A 21,700-nucleotide genomic window follows, 5' to 3' on the forward strand; every position below is an offset into this window, starting at 1 on the left:
TTCAGTGCAGGAATGGTGACAATTCACCACTGTAATTAGCTCATTCCACATAAAATACGTTTCCTTGATAAAGTTGCTACCTGGTTGCACATTGTCTTTCTTCGGACGCTCCTACCCTCGCTGTAGGCAGCTGGAAGATACCGGATTGCATTGGCACCGTCTCCGCTGCCTCACCTCCTGCTCCCTCCGTTGACCAACTCTTCCACTCATCGGGATGGAAACTTTGTTGCGCTTTAATTCTCTCATGTCTGCCCCGCCTTTTCCTAGCACACCCCACCCTGATCAGGACCGCCTCTCTTTCAGCCACACTCTACCTCCTGCAGCCCACCCACCCACCAGTCCTGTCTCCACACTCGCGCAACCTGCAGTCCCTGTCCAACTCTCTAACCCCCCTCACCACCGGGTCCCAGAACTAGCAACATCCGCCCTTCGACAATATTGTTTCATCTATCCTAGGCCGGGCTGCCCCCGCTACCTCGCAGCTCCCATTCTCTGAGGTCAGGGGGTCTCAAAGTCAGTCCTCAAGGGCCACCAACAGGCCAGGTTTTATGGATATCCCTGCTTCAGCACAGGTGGCTTAGTGTTAGTGAAACAGTGAGTCAGTGAGACAGTCAGTGAGACAGTGAGAAGACAGTCAGACAGTGAGAAGACAGTGAGTCAGTGAGTCAGACAGTCAGACAGTCAGACAGTCAGACAGTGAGTCAGTGAGTCAGTCAGACAGTCAGACAGTCAGACAGTCAGACAGTCAGACAGTCAGACAGTCAGACAGTCAGACAGTCAGACAGACATCAAAAACCAAATCTATTTTTTTGCAGCAAACAAATAATTTAAAAAAGTTTAATTAGCCGTTCCTGGCAGTAAGCGAAGCGTCCGCTACTCACTGGTAGAAATCCGCCTCCTTCGCCGCCTCCTCGCACTTCTTCAGCGCCTTGGTGTGCTGGCTCTGTAGCGCCTCCAGCTCAGACATGGCTTTCATACACTGCACCTTTAGCCGCTCGTAATCCGGAGTCAGTTTGGGACTTGGTCTGTCCACACAGGGAAAAGAGAGGAGGAAAGGAAGGAAGGAGGGAGGAGGAAGGAGAGAGGAAAGGAAGAAGGGAGAGAGGAAGGAGAGAGGAAAGGAAGGGGGAGAGAGGGAAGGGGGAAAAAGGGAGGAGGAAGAGAGGAAGAGGGAGAGAGGAAGGAGGGAGGAGGAAGAGGGAGAGAGGAAGGAGGGAGGAGGAAGATGGAGAGAGGGAGGAGGAAGAGGGGAAGGAGGGAGGAGGAAGGAGGGAGGAGGAAGAGGGAGAGAGGAAGGAGGGAGGAGGGAGGAGGAAGATGGAGAGAGGAAGGAGGGAGGAGGAAGAGGGAGAGAGGAAGGAGGGAGGAGGGAGGAGGAAGATGGAGAGAGGAAGGAGGGAGGAGGAAGAGGGGAAGGAGGGAGGAGGAAGGAGGGAGGAGGAAGAGGGAGAGAGGAAGAGGAGGAAGAGAGAAGGAGGGAGGAGGGAGAGAGAAGGAGGGAGGAGGGAGAGAGAAGGAGGGAGGAGAAGGAGGGAGGAGGAAGAGGGAGAGAGAGGAGAGAGGAGAGAGATCACATGAAAGATCATTTAAAGACAAAATGTGCTTCGGACATTAATTTGTTTTTATGTGCACGACTCTCTCACTACGACACAGGGACATATTCACTAAGTGCTGCTAAGCCGTACGGTCCCTTTCAACTTCGCACCGCTTAGTAATTATGGTCCATGGGTGCGGGTGACGGAAACTGGGACATCTCATTTTCTTAATATACACAGTTATCCTCCTCGCGCTGGAGAAGAAATCAGCTCCATGCAAATGAATGAGACTAAAACCTTCCCCAACGCGGGAAAGCGGCCTCACATCATATAGAATGTAAGCCGATGATACACACATCTGTATTCCACTTCCGCTCGCCCGTCTTCAAACCAAGCGTGTGAGCGTGTAAATGGCCAATCACCCTGCTCACAATCACCCTGCTCACAATCACCCTGCTCACAATCACCCTGCTCACAATCACCCTGCTCACAATTCACACTGTAACAATGTATTCTTCTCAGGTGTTAGTGACCTAGAACAGGAAGGGAAGAGCTGGGAACATTCATGTTACAATTCAAATAAAAACTAAATGCCATTTTCTTTGAGGATTATTACTTAGAGGTGCAATTCCACGTAGCTGGACAGAAATCGACCTGTTAGAACTGACCAAACTAGTGCAATCTTATTTGCCTACCTAAACAAACCTAACAAAGCTAATAGCAAAGATTTGGTTGCTTTCCTTTTTTGGAAATTAATTTGCAATTGCATTTCCTCGGGGCATTTAAATGGGGTGGGGGTGGGGTGTTCGTCAATCATGTGTTTTCTTTAACCTTTGCCCACCGTGTCCTCATCAGGGAGCCAATAAAGATTTGCTGGGAGGGAGAGACGGGGGTTCTGCCTGGGCAAGCTCTTGTTAAACACACATCAGATATAAGGGAGCAGCCAAAGGAACTCAAATCCCTCCCAAGTCTCCGCTCATCGGGTTTACTACCGACTGTACAGAACGATATAGAAATACTTCATCATTTTTTAGTAGGTATCAGCAGCTCAGACGTGGCCCCGCAGTAATGACCTTTGCACAGCTCAGACGTGGCCCCGCACTAATGACCTTTGCACAGCTCAGACGTGGCCCAATCGCACACCTCAGACGTGGCCCCTTTGCACAGCTCAGACGTGGCCCCACAGTAATGACCTTTGCACAGCTCAGACGTGGCCCCTTCGCACAGCTCACACGTGGCCCCATCGCACAGCTCACACGTGGCCCCTCTGCACAGGTCACAGCTAGTAATATACTCTGGCCCAAGGTGGGGCAGCCCATTGAATAAGCGCTTCCAATACGCCGCGGAAAAGCTCCTCCCTTACCTGCAGTCATCAAACGTGGACCCCGGAGAGGCCAGCGCCAGCCGCTTGCGCAGCTCGTCCCTTTCGCGTGTCACCTGACGCAGCTGTGACAATATGGTGTCCAACTTCTCACTCATGTGCCGACCGTCCGCGGCGGAGGAGGCCTTGTTGGTCGTACCTGGAGATTGGGGGGTTTGCGAGACATGAGCACAGATTCCGGGCACCCGCGGCCACGCTGGGACGGAAAGGAGTGGCGCAGAGTAACACTTTTACCAGCAGCACTTTCGGTTTTTGTGTTTATTTGTTGTTATTTGTTTAGCAGGATTCTCCCATTATGGGACCCTCCCACAGCGCTAATCCTTTCGGGCCGCGGCCACTGCAACGCAAACGGTAAGGTTTGCTACATCTGTATATCCGTACTTACAGTATATTGATCCAGAGGAAGGCAAACACACAACCCCAGTGACATTATCCAGTGACATCTCATAAGGGGAAAATAAATTCCTTCCTGACTCCAAGAATTGGCATTCGGATTACTCCCTGGATCAACATCCTTCCCATGTATACTTATTTGGTATATCCCTGTATACCTTTCCCATCTAAAAACACGTCCAACTTTTTTTTTGAACAAATCTATTGTATCTGCCATCACAGTCTCCATGGGTAATGAATCCCACATTGTAACTGCCCTTACTGTAAAGAACCCTTTCCTGTGTTGCTGGTGAAATCTCCTTTCCTCCAACCTTAAGGGATGCCCAGAGTCCTTAGTACTGCCCGTGGGATGAATAATTCTTTTGAAAGCTCCTTGAACTGTCTCCGAATATATTTCTATTATAGTTATCATATCCCCTCCAAAATCATAGAGTGCAAGCTCTACGGGGCAGAGACTGTGTCTGTAACATCCCTATGCGCTGCGTACCGCGTGCTGTACCTGTCATTGTGACGCGCTTTGTGTCCCATTGGGAGAAAAACGCCATATGAAATAAAGTTATTATTATAATTTATTTTTTTTAATATTAAAAACAACTCCCTTTCTGTTCTTCAATATGGTATTAATAGTTTGAAGATTTAGGCCCAAAAAGCCTCCGCGGTTAGCCAGGCACGGCGACACTTGGTTTTTTCAGCAGGCCAGTGGACCTTTTAAAGCTGCAGTCCTCATGAAAAACACAGGAGGAAGCGCTTTGCCGCCCGACGTCAGCAGAACGCAGCAACGGGGTTTAAGAAAAGGGTGGGATGGCTTTAAAAAAATAATAATGAAATAAATAAGCCGTGAAGAGGACTTTGCACAGGTGCGGGCGCCACGGCGGGGTTTTATGGCGAGTAGAGCAGATTGACGCTTTAAACCAGGCGTGGCCCACACCATCCTGCAAGGGCCCCCAGTATTCAGCACAGGTGGCACAAATCAGTGGCTCAGTCTTCGACTCCAGTCCTCAAGGGCCACGGACAGGTCAGGTGTTCAGGATATCCCTGCTTCAGCACAGGTGGCTCAATCAGTGGCTCACTGAGCCACCTGTGCTGAAGCAGGGATATCCTGCATACCTGACCTGTTGGTGGCCCCTGAGGAATGGAGTTGCCCCCCCCCCCTGCTTTAAATACAAATGAGGGTGTTTTTAACCCCTGCAGTGCCAGGGGAGCTTTTGCAATGTATTGAACTGCACCAGCGGTGTGTAAAACATCTCGCTCGCTCCGGAGAAACGAGGCCGGACCCCTCACGGACCCCTCACCTGCGCTGCTGAGGGAGCCACTGCTCTCCGAGTCCGAGGGCATCGTGGTGAGGACGCTGTAGGTGGAGCCTGCTGGGGAGACATCGCCATGTACAGGTCATTAGAGAAGTGCAAGATTCAGGGTTCTGTGGTGGGGGATACTCGGCACTACTGCTTGTAAATGACATAAGACAACACTGAACGCATGCCGCCTGACGCACGTGAAACCCATTCAACATGAAAGGGGTGGAGGAGGAGGAAAGGAAAGAAAGAGAGAGGGGGGGAGAGAAAGGAAAGAGAGGGGGGGAGAGAAAGGAAAGAGAGGGGGGGAGAGAAAGAAAGAGAGAGGGGGGGAGGGAAAGGAAAGAGAGGGGGGGAGAGAAAGAAAGAGAGAGGGGGGAGAGAAAGAAAGAGAGAGGGGGGGAGAAAGGAAAGAGAGAGGGGGAGAGAAAGGAAAGAGGGGGGGGGGAGAGAAAGAAAGAGAGGGGGGGGGGGAGAAAGGAAAGAGAGGGGGGGAGAGAAAGGAAAGAGAGGGGGGGAGAGAAAGGAAAGAGAGGGGGGAAAGGAAAGAAAGGGGGGGGAGAGAAAGGAAAGGGGGAGAGAGAGAAAGGAAAGGGGGGGAGAAAGGAAAGAGAGGGGGGGAAAGGAAAAAGGGGGGGAGAAAGGAAAACGGGGGGGAGAAAGGAAACGGGGGGGGAGAAAGGAAACGGGGGGGGGAGAAAGGAAAAAGGGGAGGGGGAGAAAGGAAAAAGGGAGGGGGAGAGAAGGGAGAAAGGAAAAAGGGGGGAGAAAGGAAAAAGGGGGGGGAGAAAGGAAAAAGGGAGGGGAGAAAGGAAAAAGGGGGGGGGAGAAAGGAAAAAGGAGGGGGAGAAAGGAAAAAGGAGGGGGAGAAAAGAAAAAGGAGGGGGAGAAAAGAAAAAGGGGGAGAGAAAGGAAAAGGGGGAGAAAATATTACAAAGAGATATCTTCATTTTACTATCACTGATTCCCAGGGCAATACCTCACTGGAAGGGGGGGGGGGGGGAAGCAATATACCTCAGGGCCCTGTGGTAGTGAAAGGGTTAATCATTATATCCCATGGAGCAATGGGGTGAAGCAGCACCCAGGGGTTCTCAACTCCAGTCCTCAAGACCCACCAACAGGTCAGGTTTTCAGGACATTCCTGCTTCAGCACAGCTGGTGCAGCCACTTGTGCTGAAGCAGAGATATCCTGAAAACCTGACCTGTTGGTGGGACTTGAGGACCCCTGCCTTACCCTTTGCATGCCGGTGATAGGTTAGTTGCAGCGGGCCCGCCCAGCGGTGAAGGGGTTACATGAGGCAGCACAATGACAGCGCACTTTGTTGTTAATGGGAGGTGGAGGCAGCGAGCCTGGGTGTGCTGTATCACACAGTGTGACGCTGCAGGTGTAATGTTACAGGGTCTCCTCACTGCCGCCACCGCCGCCGGAGAAGGGTGGGGGCAGAAGCCAGGGGAGAGGAGGAAGGCAAAGGGGGGGGGAGAGGAGGAAGGCAAAGGGGGGGGGGGAGAGGAGGAAGGCAAAGGGGGGGGAGAGGAGGAAGGCAAAGGGGGGGGGGGAGAGGAGGAAGGCAAAGGGGGGGGGGAGAGGAGGAAGGCAAAGGGGGGGGGGGAGAGGAGGAAGGCAAAGGGGGGGGGGGAGAGGAGGAAGGCAAAGGGGGGGGGGAGAGGAGGAAGGCAAAGGGGGGGGGGGGAGAGGAGGAAGGCAAAGTGGGGGGGGGGGAGAGGAGGAAGGCAAAGGGGGGGGGGGGGAGAGGAGGAAGGCAAAGGGGGGGGGGAGAGGAGGAAGACAAGGGGGGGGGAGAGGAGGAAGGCAAAGGGGGGGGGGAGAGGAGGAAGGCAAAGGGGGGGGGAGAGGAGGAAGGCAAAGGGGGGGGAGGAGGAAGGCAAAGTGGGGGGGGGGGAGAGGAGGAAGGCAAAGTGGGGGGGGGGAGAGGAGGAAGGCAAAGGGGGGGGGGGAGAGGAGGAAGGCAAAGGGGGGGGAGAGGAGGAAGGCAAGGGGGGGGGAGAGGAGGAAGGCAAAGGGGGGGGGGAGAGGAGGAAGGCAAAGGGGGGGGGAGAGGAGGAAGGCAAAGGGGGGGGGGAGGAGGAAGGCAAAAGGGGGGGTGAGAGGAGAAAGGCAAAAGGGGGGGGGAGAGGAGGAAGGCAAAGGGGGGGAGGAGGAAGGCAAAGGGGGGGAGGAGGAAGGCAAAGGGGGGGAGGAGGAGGAAGGCAAAGGGGGGGGAGGAGGAGGAAGGCAAAGGGGGGGGAGGAGGAAGGCAAAGGGGAGGAGGAGGAAGGCAAAGGGGGGGGAGGAGGAAGGCAAAGGGGGGGAGGAGGAAGGCAAAGGGGGGGGGGAGGAGGAAGGCAAAGGGGGGGGGAGGAGGAAGGCAAAGGGGGGGAGGAGGAGGGCAAAGGGGGGGGAGGAGGAAGGCAAAGGGGGGGGGGGAGAAGAGGAAGGCAAAGGGGGGGGGGGAGAAGAGGAAGGCAAAGAGGGGGGGGGGAGAAGAGGAAGGCAAAGGGGGGTGAAGAGGAAGGCAAAGGGGGGGGGAATAGGAAGGCAAAGGGGGGGGCAGGAAGAGGAGAAGGAGCAGAAGGAAGGGAAGTCAAATGGTAACATGAAGATGGGGGGGGGGGGGGAAGCAGTGAGCAGGCCGGACAAGAGGAAAGAGTGGGTTGGGGCAAAGGAGGTAGTAGAAAGAGAAGGTGATAAGGGTGCAAGAGGAGGGTAGAAGGTTAGATGTAGGGGTGGGGGGGGGGGTGAAAGAGGAGGGTAGAAGGTTAGATGTAGGGGTGTGGGGGGGTGCAAGAGGAGGGTAGAAGGTTAGATGTAGGGGTGGGGGGGGGTGCAAGAGGAGGGTAGAAGGTTAGATGTAGGGGTGGGGGGGGGTGCAAGAGGAGGGTAGAAGGTTAGATGTTGGGGTGGGGGGGGGGGTGCAAGAGGAGGGTAGAAGGTTAGATGTAGGGGTAGGGGGGGGGTGCAAGAGAAAGGGTAGGGCTTGTAGCCAGTGTGGAGCAGAGGAGGACACAGATGGCAAATAGAAACCCGGGGGTGGGGGGAGAGAATAAATATGGCCGCTTTGCAGAAACTTTTGGCAGAGGGGTGGTTACAAGACAACAAATCATGTCCCCTGATCGTAAACCCTATAAAAAAGCAGGGGGGGCGCACAACCTCATTTAAGAGAAGCGCTACTTTTTCAATGTGGGGTAAATGGTTTCAGGACAAGTAGGAATAAGGCCAGCTGAGCCGAATTGTCATTATCGGTCACTAGGTTTCCCTTGTAGACGGGTCACAATGTGGGGGGTTGCAGTGACGCGCGCGCTTTGCTTCAGGGCCGCTGTGCATCAGTCCCTTGGCAGCAGGGAATGCTGGGAGTTCTAGTCCCGAGTTTGCACTATTCCTCAAACCCAGAATATCACCATTTGTTTTCCTTTTTCAAAAGCATTTTCTTTTTTAATATATCATTTTTTTTTTAAATAAGAGAAAAGTGGGGTTTTTTTAAAACACATTTCATCTTTTTTAGGCCGCGCTTATAGTGCTGGCGACGGCGACGCGACCGATGACGTCACCCGTCGGTTTTTAGCGACAAGGCCAGTGACGTCACGAAGGGGGGCGGGCAGCGCAATCTGATTGGTTTAGAGACAGTCACATGTGGCAACTCTAAAAAAAAAATAAAAAAAAAAATCACATTTACCCAGCGTCAACATTTTTGATCGCGACGTCGCTCCGTCGCCCTTACTATAAGCGCTTGCGACGGAGTCAATGTATTTGTTTCGGAGCGACGCTGCGTCGCCATCGCCAGGCACTATAAGCGCAGCCTTAGTTTTCGATAAACTGCAGAAACTGATGGAAGGAGCTGAAAACGGCTTTTCCCCCAATGTTTAACAGGCTTAGGTTGTCATTAAAAATCAGGCGCCATGCAGCTACATTACGTAACGATCGACAGACTGACTATAAATTGCCCCAAGGGTCATTTTAAATAGATTTTTTGGGATAGCCACCGTCGTGTTTTGGGACATCTGCCCTATAAAATACGATTTTACACCCCCCCCCCCTATTTATTAGAGATTAGCCATTAGCACCAATTACAAAGTTAGAGAAAGATAGAGGGTCCTAAAAAATGATTACAGGGATCTAGGCCAAAAGCTTAAGGCAAGGACCTCCAAGGTAGTATTTTCTGAAATACTACCAGTGCCATGCGCTACCGCAGGGAGACAGTCAGAGATCAGGGAGGTTAATGCATGGCTAAGAAAGTGGTGCAGGAAGGAGGGATTTGGGTTTTTAGAGCACTGGGACTCCTTTTCTGAGAGGTGCCATCTATATTCTAGGGACGGATTGCACCTCAATGAAGAGGGATCTTCCGTGCTAGGGGGGAGAATGTTAAAAAGGTTGGAGGAGATTTTAAACTAGGATGGAGGGGGGAGGGGAATGAAACAGATAATGAACTAAATGGAATAGAGGAGGATACAAGGTGGTATGGAGGTAGAATGGGGGCAAGTGCGAGTTTAACAAGCAGTGAGACACCCATAGTAAATACAGATAATACTAGAAAACTTCTAAAGACTAAACCAAGTGGGTGCAGAAAGGAAGGAGCAGATAAGATAATAGTACAGGCTGAAAAAAAACTTAAATGCATGCTTGCTAATGCAAGAAGCCTGACAAATAAAATGGGGGAGCTTGAATAGCTGCAAAGCAGCAGTATGATGATATAGGCATTACTGAAACATGGTGGGATGAAACTCATGACTGGACAGTTAATTTAGAGGGTTATTCCCTTTTTCGGAAGGATTGAACAAATAGAAGGGGAGGTGGAGTATGTTTATATGTTAAACCGGATCTAAAACCTATTATAAGGGATGATGTCTATGAAGGGAATGATGAAAATGTAGAGACCTTGTGGATAGAAATTAGCAGTGGAGGTAAAAGTATAAAGAAAATGTTTGTGGGAATATGCTATAAACCACCAAATATCTGTGAGATTGAGGAAGCTAAAATACTTTTGCAAATGGAAAAGGCATCAAAACTGGGTCATGTTTGCATAATGGGGGATTTAAATTATCCAGACAGACTGGGCAATGAGATTAGCGTTACAACAAAAGGAAACAGGTTTTTGGGGGTGCTTAAAGACAATTATATGACCCAAATTATTGAGGAACCAACCAGGAGGGGGGCAGTTCTGGATTTGGTCATATCAAACAATGTAGAAGTAATAACAAATATTCAAGTCCTGGAACATTTGGGTAACAGTGATCATAACATGGTCTCATTTGAAATAAATTATCAAAAAATAGATTTCTTGGGTTCAACAAAGACCTTAAACTTTAGAAAGGCAGATTTTAATAAACGGAGGTCTAATCTAGTAGTAATACAATGGGATGATGTTTTTGCAGGGAAAAATGTAGAAGATAAATGGGCAGTCTTTAAAACATTGTTAGAAGAGCACACTTATCAGTGTATACCCTTGGGTAATAAGTATAAAAGAAATAAGTCAAAACCAATGTGGCTAAATAAACAGGTAGGGGAGGAAATGGACAAGAAGAGGAAGGCGTTTAGATTCTTTAAGTCAGAAGGGACAGAGACATCGTATCAGAATTATAAGGAATGTAACAAAAATTGCAAAAGGGCAATCAAATTAGCAAAAATGGATAATGAAAAAAGGATTGCAATAGAAAGTAAGGTCAACCCTAAAAAGTTCTTTAAGTACTTTAATAACAAAAAAATGAGAAAAGAAAATATAGGACCCTTTCAGTGTGAGATGGGCAAGCAGATTATTGGAGATAAGGAAAAAGCAGAGGTATTAAACAAATTCTTTGCCTCTGTGTTTACCAGGGAAGAATTAAGTTCAATAGTAGTGCCGCAGGAGGAAGCCTCAACCTCCATATTAATGAACAATTGGTTAACTGAGGAAGAAGTTAATAAGCGACTTGAAAAAATTAAAGTAAATAAGGCACCTGGCCCCGATGGCATACATCCAAGAGTTCTCAAGGAGTTAAACTCAGTAATAGCCAAACCATTATATTTAATATTCAATGACTCCATTTCCACAGGCTCAGTACCACAAGATTGGCGTAAAGCAGATGTGGTGCCTATATTTAAAAAGGGAGCTAGATCACAACCCGGAAATTCCAGACCTGTAAGCCTGACTTCAATAGTAGGGAAACTACTTGAAGGTTTAATACAGGACAATATTCAGGAATACCTAATGGAAAACAAAATGATTAGTAATAGTCAGCATGGATTTATGAAGGATAGATCTTGCCAAACTAACCTTATTTGTTTCTTTGAGGAGGTAAGTAGGAATTTAGACCAGGGTAATGCAGTTGATGTGGTCTACTTAGATTTTGCAAAGGCTTTTGATACGGTTTCACACAAGAGGTTGGTGTACAAAATAAAGAAAATTAGACTCCGTAATAATATATGCACCTGGATTGAAAACTGGTTAAAGGACAGACAACAGAGGGTTGTCATAAATGGAACTTTTTCAGGTTGGGCTAAAGTCGTGAGTGGATTACCTCAGGGATCGGTACTGGGACCCCTGCTTTTTAACTTGTTTATTAATGACCTTGAGGTTGGGTTAGAGAGCAAAGTCTCCATCTTTGCTGATGATACGAAATTGTGTAAGGTAATAGAATAAGAGCAGGATGTAATTTCTATTCAGAAGGACTTGGAGAGACTGGAAACGTGGGCAGGAAAATGGCAAATGAGGTTTAATACAGATAAATGTAAGGTTATGCATTTGGGATGCAAGAATAAAAAGGCGACTTACAAATTAAATGGAGATATTGGGGGAATCCTTGATGGAGAAGGATTTAGGAGTGCTTGTAGACTGCAGGCTTAGCAATAGTGCCCAATGTCATGCAGTAGCTGCAAAGGCAAACAAGATCATATCTTGCATCAAACGTGCAATGGATGCAAGGGAAGTAAACATAATTATGCCCCTTTACAAAGCACTAGTAAGACCACACCTTGAATATGGAGTACAATTTTGGGCACCAATCCTAAGAAAAGACATTATGGAACTAGAGAGAGTGCAGAGAAGAGCCACCAAATTAATAAAGGGGATGGACAATCTAACTTATGAGGAGAGGCTAGCTAAATTAGATTTATTTACATTAGAAAAGAGGCGTCTAGGAGGGGATATGATAACTATATACAAATATATTCGGGGACAGTACAAGGAGCTTTCAAAAGAACTATTCATCCCACAGGCAGTACTAAGGACTCGGGGCCATCCCTTAAGGTTGGAGGAAAGGAAATTTCACCAGCAACAAAGGAAAGGGTTCTTTACAGTAAGGGCAGTTGAAATGTGAAATTCATTACCCATGGAGACTGTGATGGCAGATACAATAGATTTGTTCAAAAAAAGGTTGGACATCTTTTTAGATGGGAAAGGTATACAGGAATATACCAAATAAGTTTACATGGGAAGGATGTTGATCCAGGGATTAATCCGATTGCCAATTCTTGGAGTCAGGAAGGAATTAATTTTTCCCCTTAATAGGGTTTTTTGTTTGCCTTCCTCTGGATCAATAAGTAAGTATAGATATAGGATAAAGTATCTGTTGTCTAAATTTAGCATAGGTTGAACTTGATGGACCTATGTCTTTTTTCAACCTTATCTACTATGTAACTCAGTGTAATTCAGCAGCTACAATGTATCCTGGTATTACGAAGGTAACATTATCTATGTAGATGTATTGTAAGGAACCCCAGCCCTCTCTAATAGCGCGTCTGAGATCAGATGCATTGTAAGGAACCCCAACCCTCTCTAATAGCGCGTCTGAGATCAGATGCATTGTAAGGAACCCCGACCCTCTCTAATAGCGCGCCTGAGATCAGATTCATTGTAAGGAACCCCAACCCTCTCTAATAGCGGCCTGAGATCAGATGTATTGTAAAGAACCTGGACCCCTCTCTAATAGCGCGCCTGAGATCAGATTCATTGTAAGGAACCCCGACCCTCTCTAATAGCGCGCCTGAGATCAGATGCATTGTAAGAAACCCCAACCCTCTCTAATAGCGCGTCTGAGAACAGATACATTGTAAGGAACCTCGACCCTCTCTAATAGCACGCCTGAGATCAGATGCATTGTAAGGAACCCCGACCCTCTCTAATAGCACGTCTGAGATCAGATCCATTGTAAATTCTTCTGTATTTGGTACCATTTTCAAATGAAAATTGCCGGGAACCCTTTAGGGATGCCCCGGGAACCCTGATTGGAAAACACTGCTCTATGTCGATTAAGAGTAAGAAATATTTTTGATCCTATTTACCTGGTGGATAGATATAGTCAAGATACATATATTTGAGTACTGAGCACCACTACTTTTTAATTAACAAATGAAAAAAAGTAATTTATGTACAAATCTACAGTTTTTCCATCATGATATAGAATACAGTACATATATTTATACGTATAAAAACATTCCTCCTTTTCTGCTATAAGTGCATAAATATTGTGTGAGCATTTGTAAAATAAGGTGCAAAGATCCTCAGCCCAGAATATAAATGGTTTAAAACATCTTGAAATCTTGCACAGTACCACTGCTTTTTAAAAGGACTTTGCCCGCTGTGTGTGCTATGTAGGAAAGGCTGCTCTTTACCGGAGGGATATTTGCTCTGTTGCCGGGTAATGTCAGTTCCGCTCTGTCACACGTATTATAAAACGCAGAACGCAAATAAAGAGAGGACTAATTATTGGGGGAAAATAATCACTCGGCCAATACTTCCTAACCCTTTCACTCCCAGAGGAATCTGTGAGGCACTGCTTCGCTGGCAGCCAAAGGATTACTGACACCGGCATGATTTTCCGGTAAATAGGACACAATATAAAGTAATATCAAGTATGATTACACATACACACACACACACACACATCCATGTACACAGCGCGTCACAGCAGTAATACACGTGACATAATAATAGAACAAAATTAACAATAGGAAAAGGAGTCCCTGTTCCAAAGAGCTTACAATCCAAGGCATACGCGCATACACACGGAGCTGATGAGCACAGGTAGTGGGCGGATTCAGCCCACAGAATGAGCATGCCAGGTGCCTTTGTTTTCTGTAATAAGAGAATAATTTGGGGGTCTTCCGATACAGTTCAGCACGCTCATTTTTAGGGTTTGCTGATTTGATTCCCTGCGGGGATAAGAACACGACTTCTGGAAGTGACTGACCCCGCTTCTAATCCCAGTGTTTGCTCCCTGAGACAAGTCACTTTAGGCTCCAGAATTAGATTGTAAGCTCTTTGGCGCAGGCACACAGCGTCTGCAAAATGACTTGTACAACGCAGCGTATACTCTCAGCCCGATACAAGAACAAACGATCTTCCTCCCAGAACATAAAACTGCTTTACTGGTTACACTTCTGCACTTGGTCCAGGTAGGCGGCCCTATGTAATCTGCAGCCACAAAGTTATTTCGGTCTGAAGAGCTTGCAATCTACGCTGGAGCCGATGGATAAAATTAGATGGTCAAACAAAAGTTATTCTCGAATCCAGGCATCCTGTACCAGTCTTATCGCCACATATTCCATCAGCAACTACTGGCACAGAGTGGTCCAATATGATGCTACTAAGACAGGGGTGGGCCACTCCACTCCTCAGGAGCCACCAACAGGTCCAGTTTTTCAGGATATCCCTGCTTCAGCACAGGTGGCTCAATTGACTGTGCTGAAGCAGGGATATCCTGAAAACCTGACCTGTTGGTGGCCCTTGAGGACTGGAATTGCCCACCCCTGCCCTAAGAGGTGTTGGTGGCCCTTGAGGACTGGAGTTACCCACCCCTGCCCTAAGAGGTGTTGGTGGCCCTTGAGGACTGGAGTTGCCCACCCCTGCCCTAAGAGGTGGAGTAGTCCTACATTTTTTTTATTTACAAGATCCAAACATCTTTTTAAAGACAATTTGGTTTATTGGAAATGTGCCCTTCCCAGCGCACTGCTAAGCGCTGTACAGCGAATCCCACCTATTCTTCGGATATCTGCTTGTGTATTTTGGATCCTTGGGCACAGAAATATATTTTAGATGCACGCTGTTAAAACCCATATCAGTAAATCCAAATAGAAAAGGTATTCCTTACTATTGAAGTACTCTCACCATTTTTTCCCCACAGTGGGGATAGCAAAAAATGGCCACCGTTTACAAACTGTTTTTGCTGCCAAATAATAACGCAATACGCAAAGCAGAGGTTTATAAATAATGTGAAAATAAGAAGCCGAATATGTCTGCGGTCATTTCTGTGTCTTGTGAAACTCCGCTAAACAAACATGAAATAACCATTGTGGCATGACTTTTAAAAACAGCATCCTTTTTAGTGGCAGATATTTATCCCGCTAGCCGGGCAAGTGATGGACATGTTCAGCTCAACCAGAACCAGAACCAGCTCCGTTCTACTCAAAAGAGACCGGAACATTTTTTTTTGCTCTTTATTTTGTTAACCCGTTCTGGGTACCTCTGGGTACCTCTGTGTATGTCTGGGTACCTCTGTGTATGTCTGGGTACCTCTGGACCCCCAGCCTCCTGCAGATCTTTCTCTTGAGAGAATCCACGAGTCGGGAACGTTCCAGTCTCTCGTGTGTGTTGAGTAATAAGAGAACATTACGGCTACAGGATTAGCAGCTAGAATGACTGGACTGAACCAAGGAAATGGGAAAGAACTTAAGCCGTTAGTCATCTTTGCTTTTAGATTGCAGCATGTTCATTTTCAAGGTGAGGGGGAAGTGTTAGGGGGATCCCCACATGAGCTTCTAGAAAACCGACCCCACCTCCCCCCCCAATTCTCATTTAGTTCCATATACTCAACTTCATCTTGTTACCCTTATTCTACCACCCCAAAAAAGTTGGGGTTGTACAGAGCGGCAGATTTTTGGAAGTACCAACGCTCTCTATGGGCTGTTTTCTGATGCGGTGCGCTGTCCCAGATATAGGAGGTGACAGACTTGGATGCAAAAACAAACAATTAGTAACCCAAGAGATGTGCAGTGGAACACTACGTTGCAAAACACTGCACACCTTAAAGATTGTGAGCTCTTCGGGGTAGAGGTGAAGAGTCGCTACGTTGGCTTGTATAATGTCACCAAGTCTCAGACACGAAACGTTAAAAAGAAAGCGGGAGTAGCCATGTGATGAAGGCATTGGCCTTTGAAGTGGGAGATCCTGGGTAAAAAAAAAAAAAACCCAGAAACCTAGGTTGAACCACTATCGCCTCGTGCATCTGGATCTAAAGAAATTAGATTGTAAGCTCTTCGGGGCAGGAATTCAACCTGCAGGGTGGTGTACACTACCTGAGTTGAATACAGTTATGGGAACAGAACCCAACCTCTTGCTGCAGGAGAGGGAGGACAGGGAGAAGAGGGGTACAGTGTTGCAGGAACCTGTCCATCCCACAAAGTTTTTTTTTGGGGGGGGGGAGGGGTCCCAGTATCTCACCTGCAGGGTCCCCAGGTCCGAGGCCATTCAAGTAGAGGATGGACAGCAGGTGGGGTTCGGTCTTCTCCAGGGCTACCCTCAGATCTTGGAAGTGGTCCTTCTCCTTGACTAGAAGCATCTTGAGTAAGAGGTCCACTTTGTCCTGGCCAGTGGAGCAGCTGCTGTCCAGCTCCTGCCTGTCCCTGGTGCTCAGGGTTCCAGCCTCCCCCAGGAGGTCCAGCAGCCTGTCTACATCACTGATAGACTCCACCAGATTCTGGTGGCAGTGTTGCAACAACTCCCGGTGCTTGGGCTCCATCCTGGATGATCTCGCTTGTGCTGCTCCCCCCTCCTCCTGTACAAGTGTGGGGCTTTGCTGTGGAGTCCTGTGCCTCCACCTGAGTTACAGGCCCTGCAGGAACCTCCTCCTGAGTTGCAGGCCCTGCAGGAACCTCCTCCTGAGTTACAGGCCCTGCAGGAACCTCCTGCCTCCAGCCTGCACAGGAGCTGAACACAAGCCTGCCCTGCACCCACTGCCTGCACACAGCCCAGACAGCCTGCAACCAACAGCAGCCATATTGCTCAGCTGGGGAGGGCTGCAGGGCTGCATGCTGTGCCTCACCTCAAAACCTTCCTCCTCTTCCCCCCTCTCCCTCCTTCCCTCTAAAGTCTCTCCAGTCAGCAACGACAGAAAGCAGCTTCCCCCCCCCCCCCCTTGTCCCTCCTCCCAGTGAATGCAAAGGATCTGTTTCCTGCTACATGTCTGCAGAGCTGGGGGTATAGGCTCCTCTCTGCCTTCCCTAGCTCTCTTCCCTCTCCCACTCTCACCCTCACCCTCTCTCTCACCTCCCAGAGGCTTTCCCTTCCCTTTTCTCAGTTTGCTGCCCCTGAACTCTCTGATCTTTGCTTTTCCCACTGGCAGTAACAAAGTGTCGCTTTAAGAGTATTTTTTCCCTTCCTCTCCTGTCTCCTCCTCTCTATAGCTCCCTCCTCCTTTCTCTCTCTCACTCACTCACCCCCCCCCTCTCTGTATTTCTGACTCCCCTCCTCTCCTCACACACACACCCCCCCCTCCTCTCCTCACACACAAACACACACTCCCCCCCTCCTCTCCTCACTCCCCCATGTACTCCCCCCCTCCTCCTCTATGTCTCTCTGACTCCCCCCCCCTCCTCCTCTATGCCTCTCCCCCTCCTCTATGCCTCTGGATATTTGCTCTGTCAGTTTTCTATGTATTATTCTCTTTCTTTTTATAGTGTACACACAATAATACAGCACACGCTGCTGTAGTAACAACGTAATGTGATTTATTGTATTTGCTGCCAGAGGAGCCTGCAATGCAAATGATACATTACTGGCCCCTCTGGCAGGAAATGGGTTAATAATAACTTTAAAGTCCCAAACGGACAGATTTTATGTAACCCCCTTTTCCCTATGCCTAAGGGAAACTGCGGGCGATTACGTGTGCTGCTGTTACCAGGACGCTCACAGGAGGCCTGCTGAGCCTCCACTTCTGGGAGCCTGGGGTGAGCTCTATCTTTTAGTGCAGCGCCTCCACCTATGAGGGATCCCAGCATTGGCGGGGTGACTCCTCATAGGAACCAATACAAACAGTAATAACAATATCACACCAGATATATCTAAAACTCGTCTTTACTACACACAGTATAATGCAACAACACAATAACGTGCAATAATATCACACCCCTGACTGGTTCCCCCAAAGTACTGAGGATGCCTGGGGCACCTTTAACCCCGGAATCCGCACAAGCAACCCCACCCAAGTGTGAGGTAGCGCTAACCCCTGTGATGCGTCAGCGCACGGTGGTACCTTCCTGGTCACCGGCCTGACCAGGGAATAATGGGAGGAGGACGATGGATCAGCTCACACGCAGCTGGGCCTCCAACATAACTCCCCACACACCTTATCCAGGATTCGGTCCGCGGTGAAGCCTCCAGCCAGAGTGGTCCACATCTGCTGCCACGTGCAGCTCTTGTCCAAGGCTGCAGGTCGCCGCGTGGACGTCAGCCCACCAGCGCAGTAGTGCTACTATAATACTAAGGGGGAGGGTCCCTATCTGGGGCCTTCCCTACAGTACTCCACTATAACTGTATAGCCATGCATAATAATGGTATATTACTTTCTCTCTGTTGGCAGTAAGTCCTGGTAAGTACAGGTATGCCAGCAGTAGTTATGGAGGTTTTCCCTCACACCATGGTGAGGTGCCCTATGTATGGAGGGGAGTGGCTGTATGCTCTGAGTCCCTGGATAGTGACATCAGGGATGCGCCTGCCTCCTGAAGTATATAAGGCACAACACAGTTAGTTACAGTGTGTTCCAGCAGCTGTGGGAAGTTGTTGGGAAGTTGTATTTTCCTGCATAAGGGATTGTAGGAACACTTTGTGACCCTAGTGAAGTAACTAGCGGTCCAGGTTGACCAATCAGCCTGTCTAAGCCACTCTGTGTCCAGGGACCTGGCACAGAGAGGATCTCCCTAGGAGAAGAGTTAATCCCACTTCAATTTGGGAGGGCGCACCTGGCAAAGGGACAGCACGGAGAAATGTGCGGCTAGAGCCGGCAGCTGCATGGGGCAGTCTGCTACATCACAATCTGCAATAAAGATGACCTTGTTAACGATACCCCCACTGTGTGAGTGTGAAATTACTCAGCAGTGGATGGCACCACCAAGAAGGAGTTCCTCACCAGGACCATCTCCCTGTGGAATCACAGATCCTGATGAGGTGGAGGCGCTGCACATGATGTAAGTTGAACTCGCACCCACTACCTCAGCTACCTGTCCTGCTGGAAATCCCCTAATAACATCAAGCGGGAGACTCAGGAGTCCTGTTGCCTGCAGGTGCACCACCAAACATAAACACGTAATGGGGGTTGGTTGTTAGAGTACCCGGGCCAATGTGAGATTGGGGGGGGGAAACCCGTTACAATTGGAGGCGCTGCTGAGATATATCTGTCAACAGGACAGGCTTTTGCTAGGCACACACTAGGAACCAGGGAAAGTGTATGCTGCCACTTTGTGCTGCGTTGGGATGGAACCGCAGGGATAACCTGGGAACCTGAGAGTAGTTAGTGGGTCTGGAGAGGGGCTATAGCTGTCCGAGTCACCTTGAGGTCGCGCTAGGGGTAGGATGCCTGAAGGGATAGCCTGTTAACTAGGTCAGGAATCCTGGAGAGGGTCTGCACTAGGCTGACCAAGAGAGGTAGACGCCCAAGTACTGCATGGAAGTCCCAGAGTACTCTAGCCATTCCAGATCACTTACCGAAGGGAGCACAGACTGGGAGGAAGGAGTTACAGTAGACACTGAGAGAGTGAGCCTAGCCTGAGGTAGTGCAAACACGAGTTAGATCTACGTTAGGTACACAGGTGGTGCACAAGGCATGTTTATTGTACGGATGTGGTAGCTGCCCCGCAGAGCGGAGCTCCATGTACAATAATCCAGTATACAGTGATCGAGAAACAACCGTCAGAATGGAGGATCTGCAAAGAGCAGAAGGTCCAGGATGCCGGGATGAGGAAGAAGAACAAGCTACAGGAGAGACTCTTGTGTGTTTGTAAGGAAAGGGCGTGAAAGCCGTGGCTGCGCCGTGTTTGTCCTGCCTATGTTCTCGGGAAGATACCCCCGAGACTAGTGAGGACGACAGCCTTGCGAGATTGGAGGAACAAAATGGACTTTGTTATACACCAATAAACAAACAGCCAGACGCTAACTCAAATATGAAGAAGGACAGTACTTACCAAAATGGCGGTTCCCGCGTTCCCGGGACACCGCATGGGCCAGCTGCAGAAAGTCTTGCAACTTTGCAGTTTGCTAATTGTTGGCCAGGATTGGCGGCAACGAGGAAACTCCACCCAGTTGGGGAGTTTGGCGCGAAAGCTGGAGCTGCGCCCTCATGGACTGTGAATCACTCCGCCCCAGTGCTGGGTCAGCCTACAAGCGGCGAGACATCCCCCTAGTTTCAACCAGAGGGAGTGGTCTGCAGTTCCACCGGATGCCGATGGAGGAAGTGGGGGAAAGGCTTGCTCAACCATCCCCTGCACTTCAGTTGTGAAGAGCCATTGATCAATACAGACCGCTAGGACGAGTGCTTCCGTTGGTGACCATGGCTCAGCAAACGGAGAAAGTGGAACAGAGTCCCTTGATATCTACCCACCCCTATTCGGCTCCAGGAGGCTTCCTGATTATCCGCGTAGAGGGTGTGGAGACAGTGGTCTGTCTCTGCCTGCAGTGCAGACTGCCGGGCGGAGCGGTGGGCAGCGAGGCTCGATGCCCTCATTGTGGACTGCAATATATGTGGCCTATGACAACGTTTGTGCCGGTACAAGCCGTGGGGATGAGAGATCCTACCCCGATGTCGGCAGCGGAGCTTCCGGGTGCACTATGGAGTGCGAGTGCAGGTCCCGCGGAGCCGGAATCAAGCCGAGTTCTTAAGGCCGAGAAAACCAGCCATCGGAGAGGTGACTGGAAAGGAGCCCATCGACGGTCCCCTACTGGAATACCCCGCCCGAACTGTAAATTAAAGTCCTCGGACGAGGAGTGTGCCAGGCTGGCAGAGGCACAGGACTTGTTGGCGGAGTAGCATACCAGTGGTATTCCGTGGCGAGATGCTATCCCTCGTGGTGTGGAGACACGGAGTCAAGTGTCTCCAGTACCGCGCCAACCCGATCACCGGAATCCCACTGCCGTGGTGACTAGCGGGTCGGAAGGAGGTCGATCCACCCCGACCCTGCGGAGCAGTAGGTTAACTCCGTGCTCACCGCAGATCCCGGGAGTGGAGGTGAACGAAGAGCGGATCCAGGGTCAGGCTGGACCGCGCAGCAGAAGGGCGTTGCCGGATGTCCTCGTGGAGGAAGAGGTCTCGATTGGGGACCCAACCCAAGATGGCGTCGCAGCACGTGCGTGTCCAGAGGCAGTTCTGGACGACCTGAGCTGTGTCGAGTGGGAGGCGATCGCGCCTCTACGGTCGAGCAGTGGGAGTCGATCCCCTACGGACAGACGGAGTGGGCGCTCGAACCGGAGAGCGAGAGGCTCAGCTGCCAAAGGAAAGAATGGACTTTGTGGCGGACGTGAGTCAGGTATTACGGAGGAGCAGGCCGTGACCCTGCCGGTACCTACCGTCCGGCCCCGTCCCCCAACCCCGTCCATCCCCAAAGTTAGCCCCAAGGCCCTAGTTCAATCCCCTGTCCCTGTCACCGGTTCCTTCGGGTCTACCTCTAGCCTGGGGATGTCAGGGGATTCCCGGGGTCCTACCGAAGAAAGGACTGGAAGCCTGGACTGGGGAACTTCGGATGATGGGTCGGAAAGTGGAGGGAGGATTTCCCGACGAGGGTCGGTAGCTAGTGATAGCACTAGTATGCTAAGTATCACAGGTGGACACTGGTCACAGCGTCGGGGAAAGGTTACGCCATCTGAGGGTACTTCAGGGGTATCCTCGGGCGGGCCTGAGGAGGAAGAGCCACTAGAACCCAACTCAGAGGAGGTACGGGAAACTAGGTGATGGGCACCATTATATGAGGGTTATGTCGCCTGGATAGACCGCACCCGTTTCATTCTAGAAAGGGATGGGGTGGTTGATCATTGGTGGGCCCCTGGGGATTTCGACGATGAGGACTATCTCAAGGAGCTATGAGTAAGGTGGGATCGAATCCAAGGAGGTCTTATTACCCCAAAGTGATCTGAAGGGTTAGATGATCC

The 21,700-nt window shown here is 49.8% G+C and overlaps 1 protein-coding gene across 1 annotated transcript; it reads right to left on the bottom strand.

Moving 5' to 3' along the window:
* Positions 1 to 877: 877 nt before the first annotated feature.
* Positions 878 to 16,994, bottom strand: LOC142501013 (disks large homolog 5-like). The gene is made up of 4 exons (XM_075610252.1): positions 16,010 to 16,994; positions 4,602 to 4,670; positions 2,899 to 3,055; positions 878 to 1,025 (listed from the first exon to the last, which is right to left on the bottom strand). Exons 1-4 carry the CDS (start codon positions 16,305 to 16,307, stop codon positions 878 to 880), a joined length of 672 nt encoding a protein of 223 aa, XP_075466367.1. The 5' UTR covers positions 16,308 to 16,994.
* Between the last annotated feature and the right edge of the window lie 4,706 nt (positions 16,995 to 21,700).

This window comes from Ascaphus truei, chromosome 8 (assembly GCF_040206685.1).
Source record: "Ascaphus truei isolate aAscTru1 chromosome 8, aAscTru1.hap1, whole genome shotgun sequence".
NCBI classification, from domain to species: Eukaryota; Metazoa; Chordata; class Amphibia; order Anura; family Ascaphidae; genus Ascaphus; species Ascaphus truei.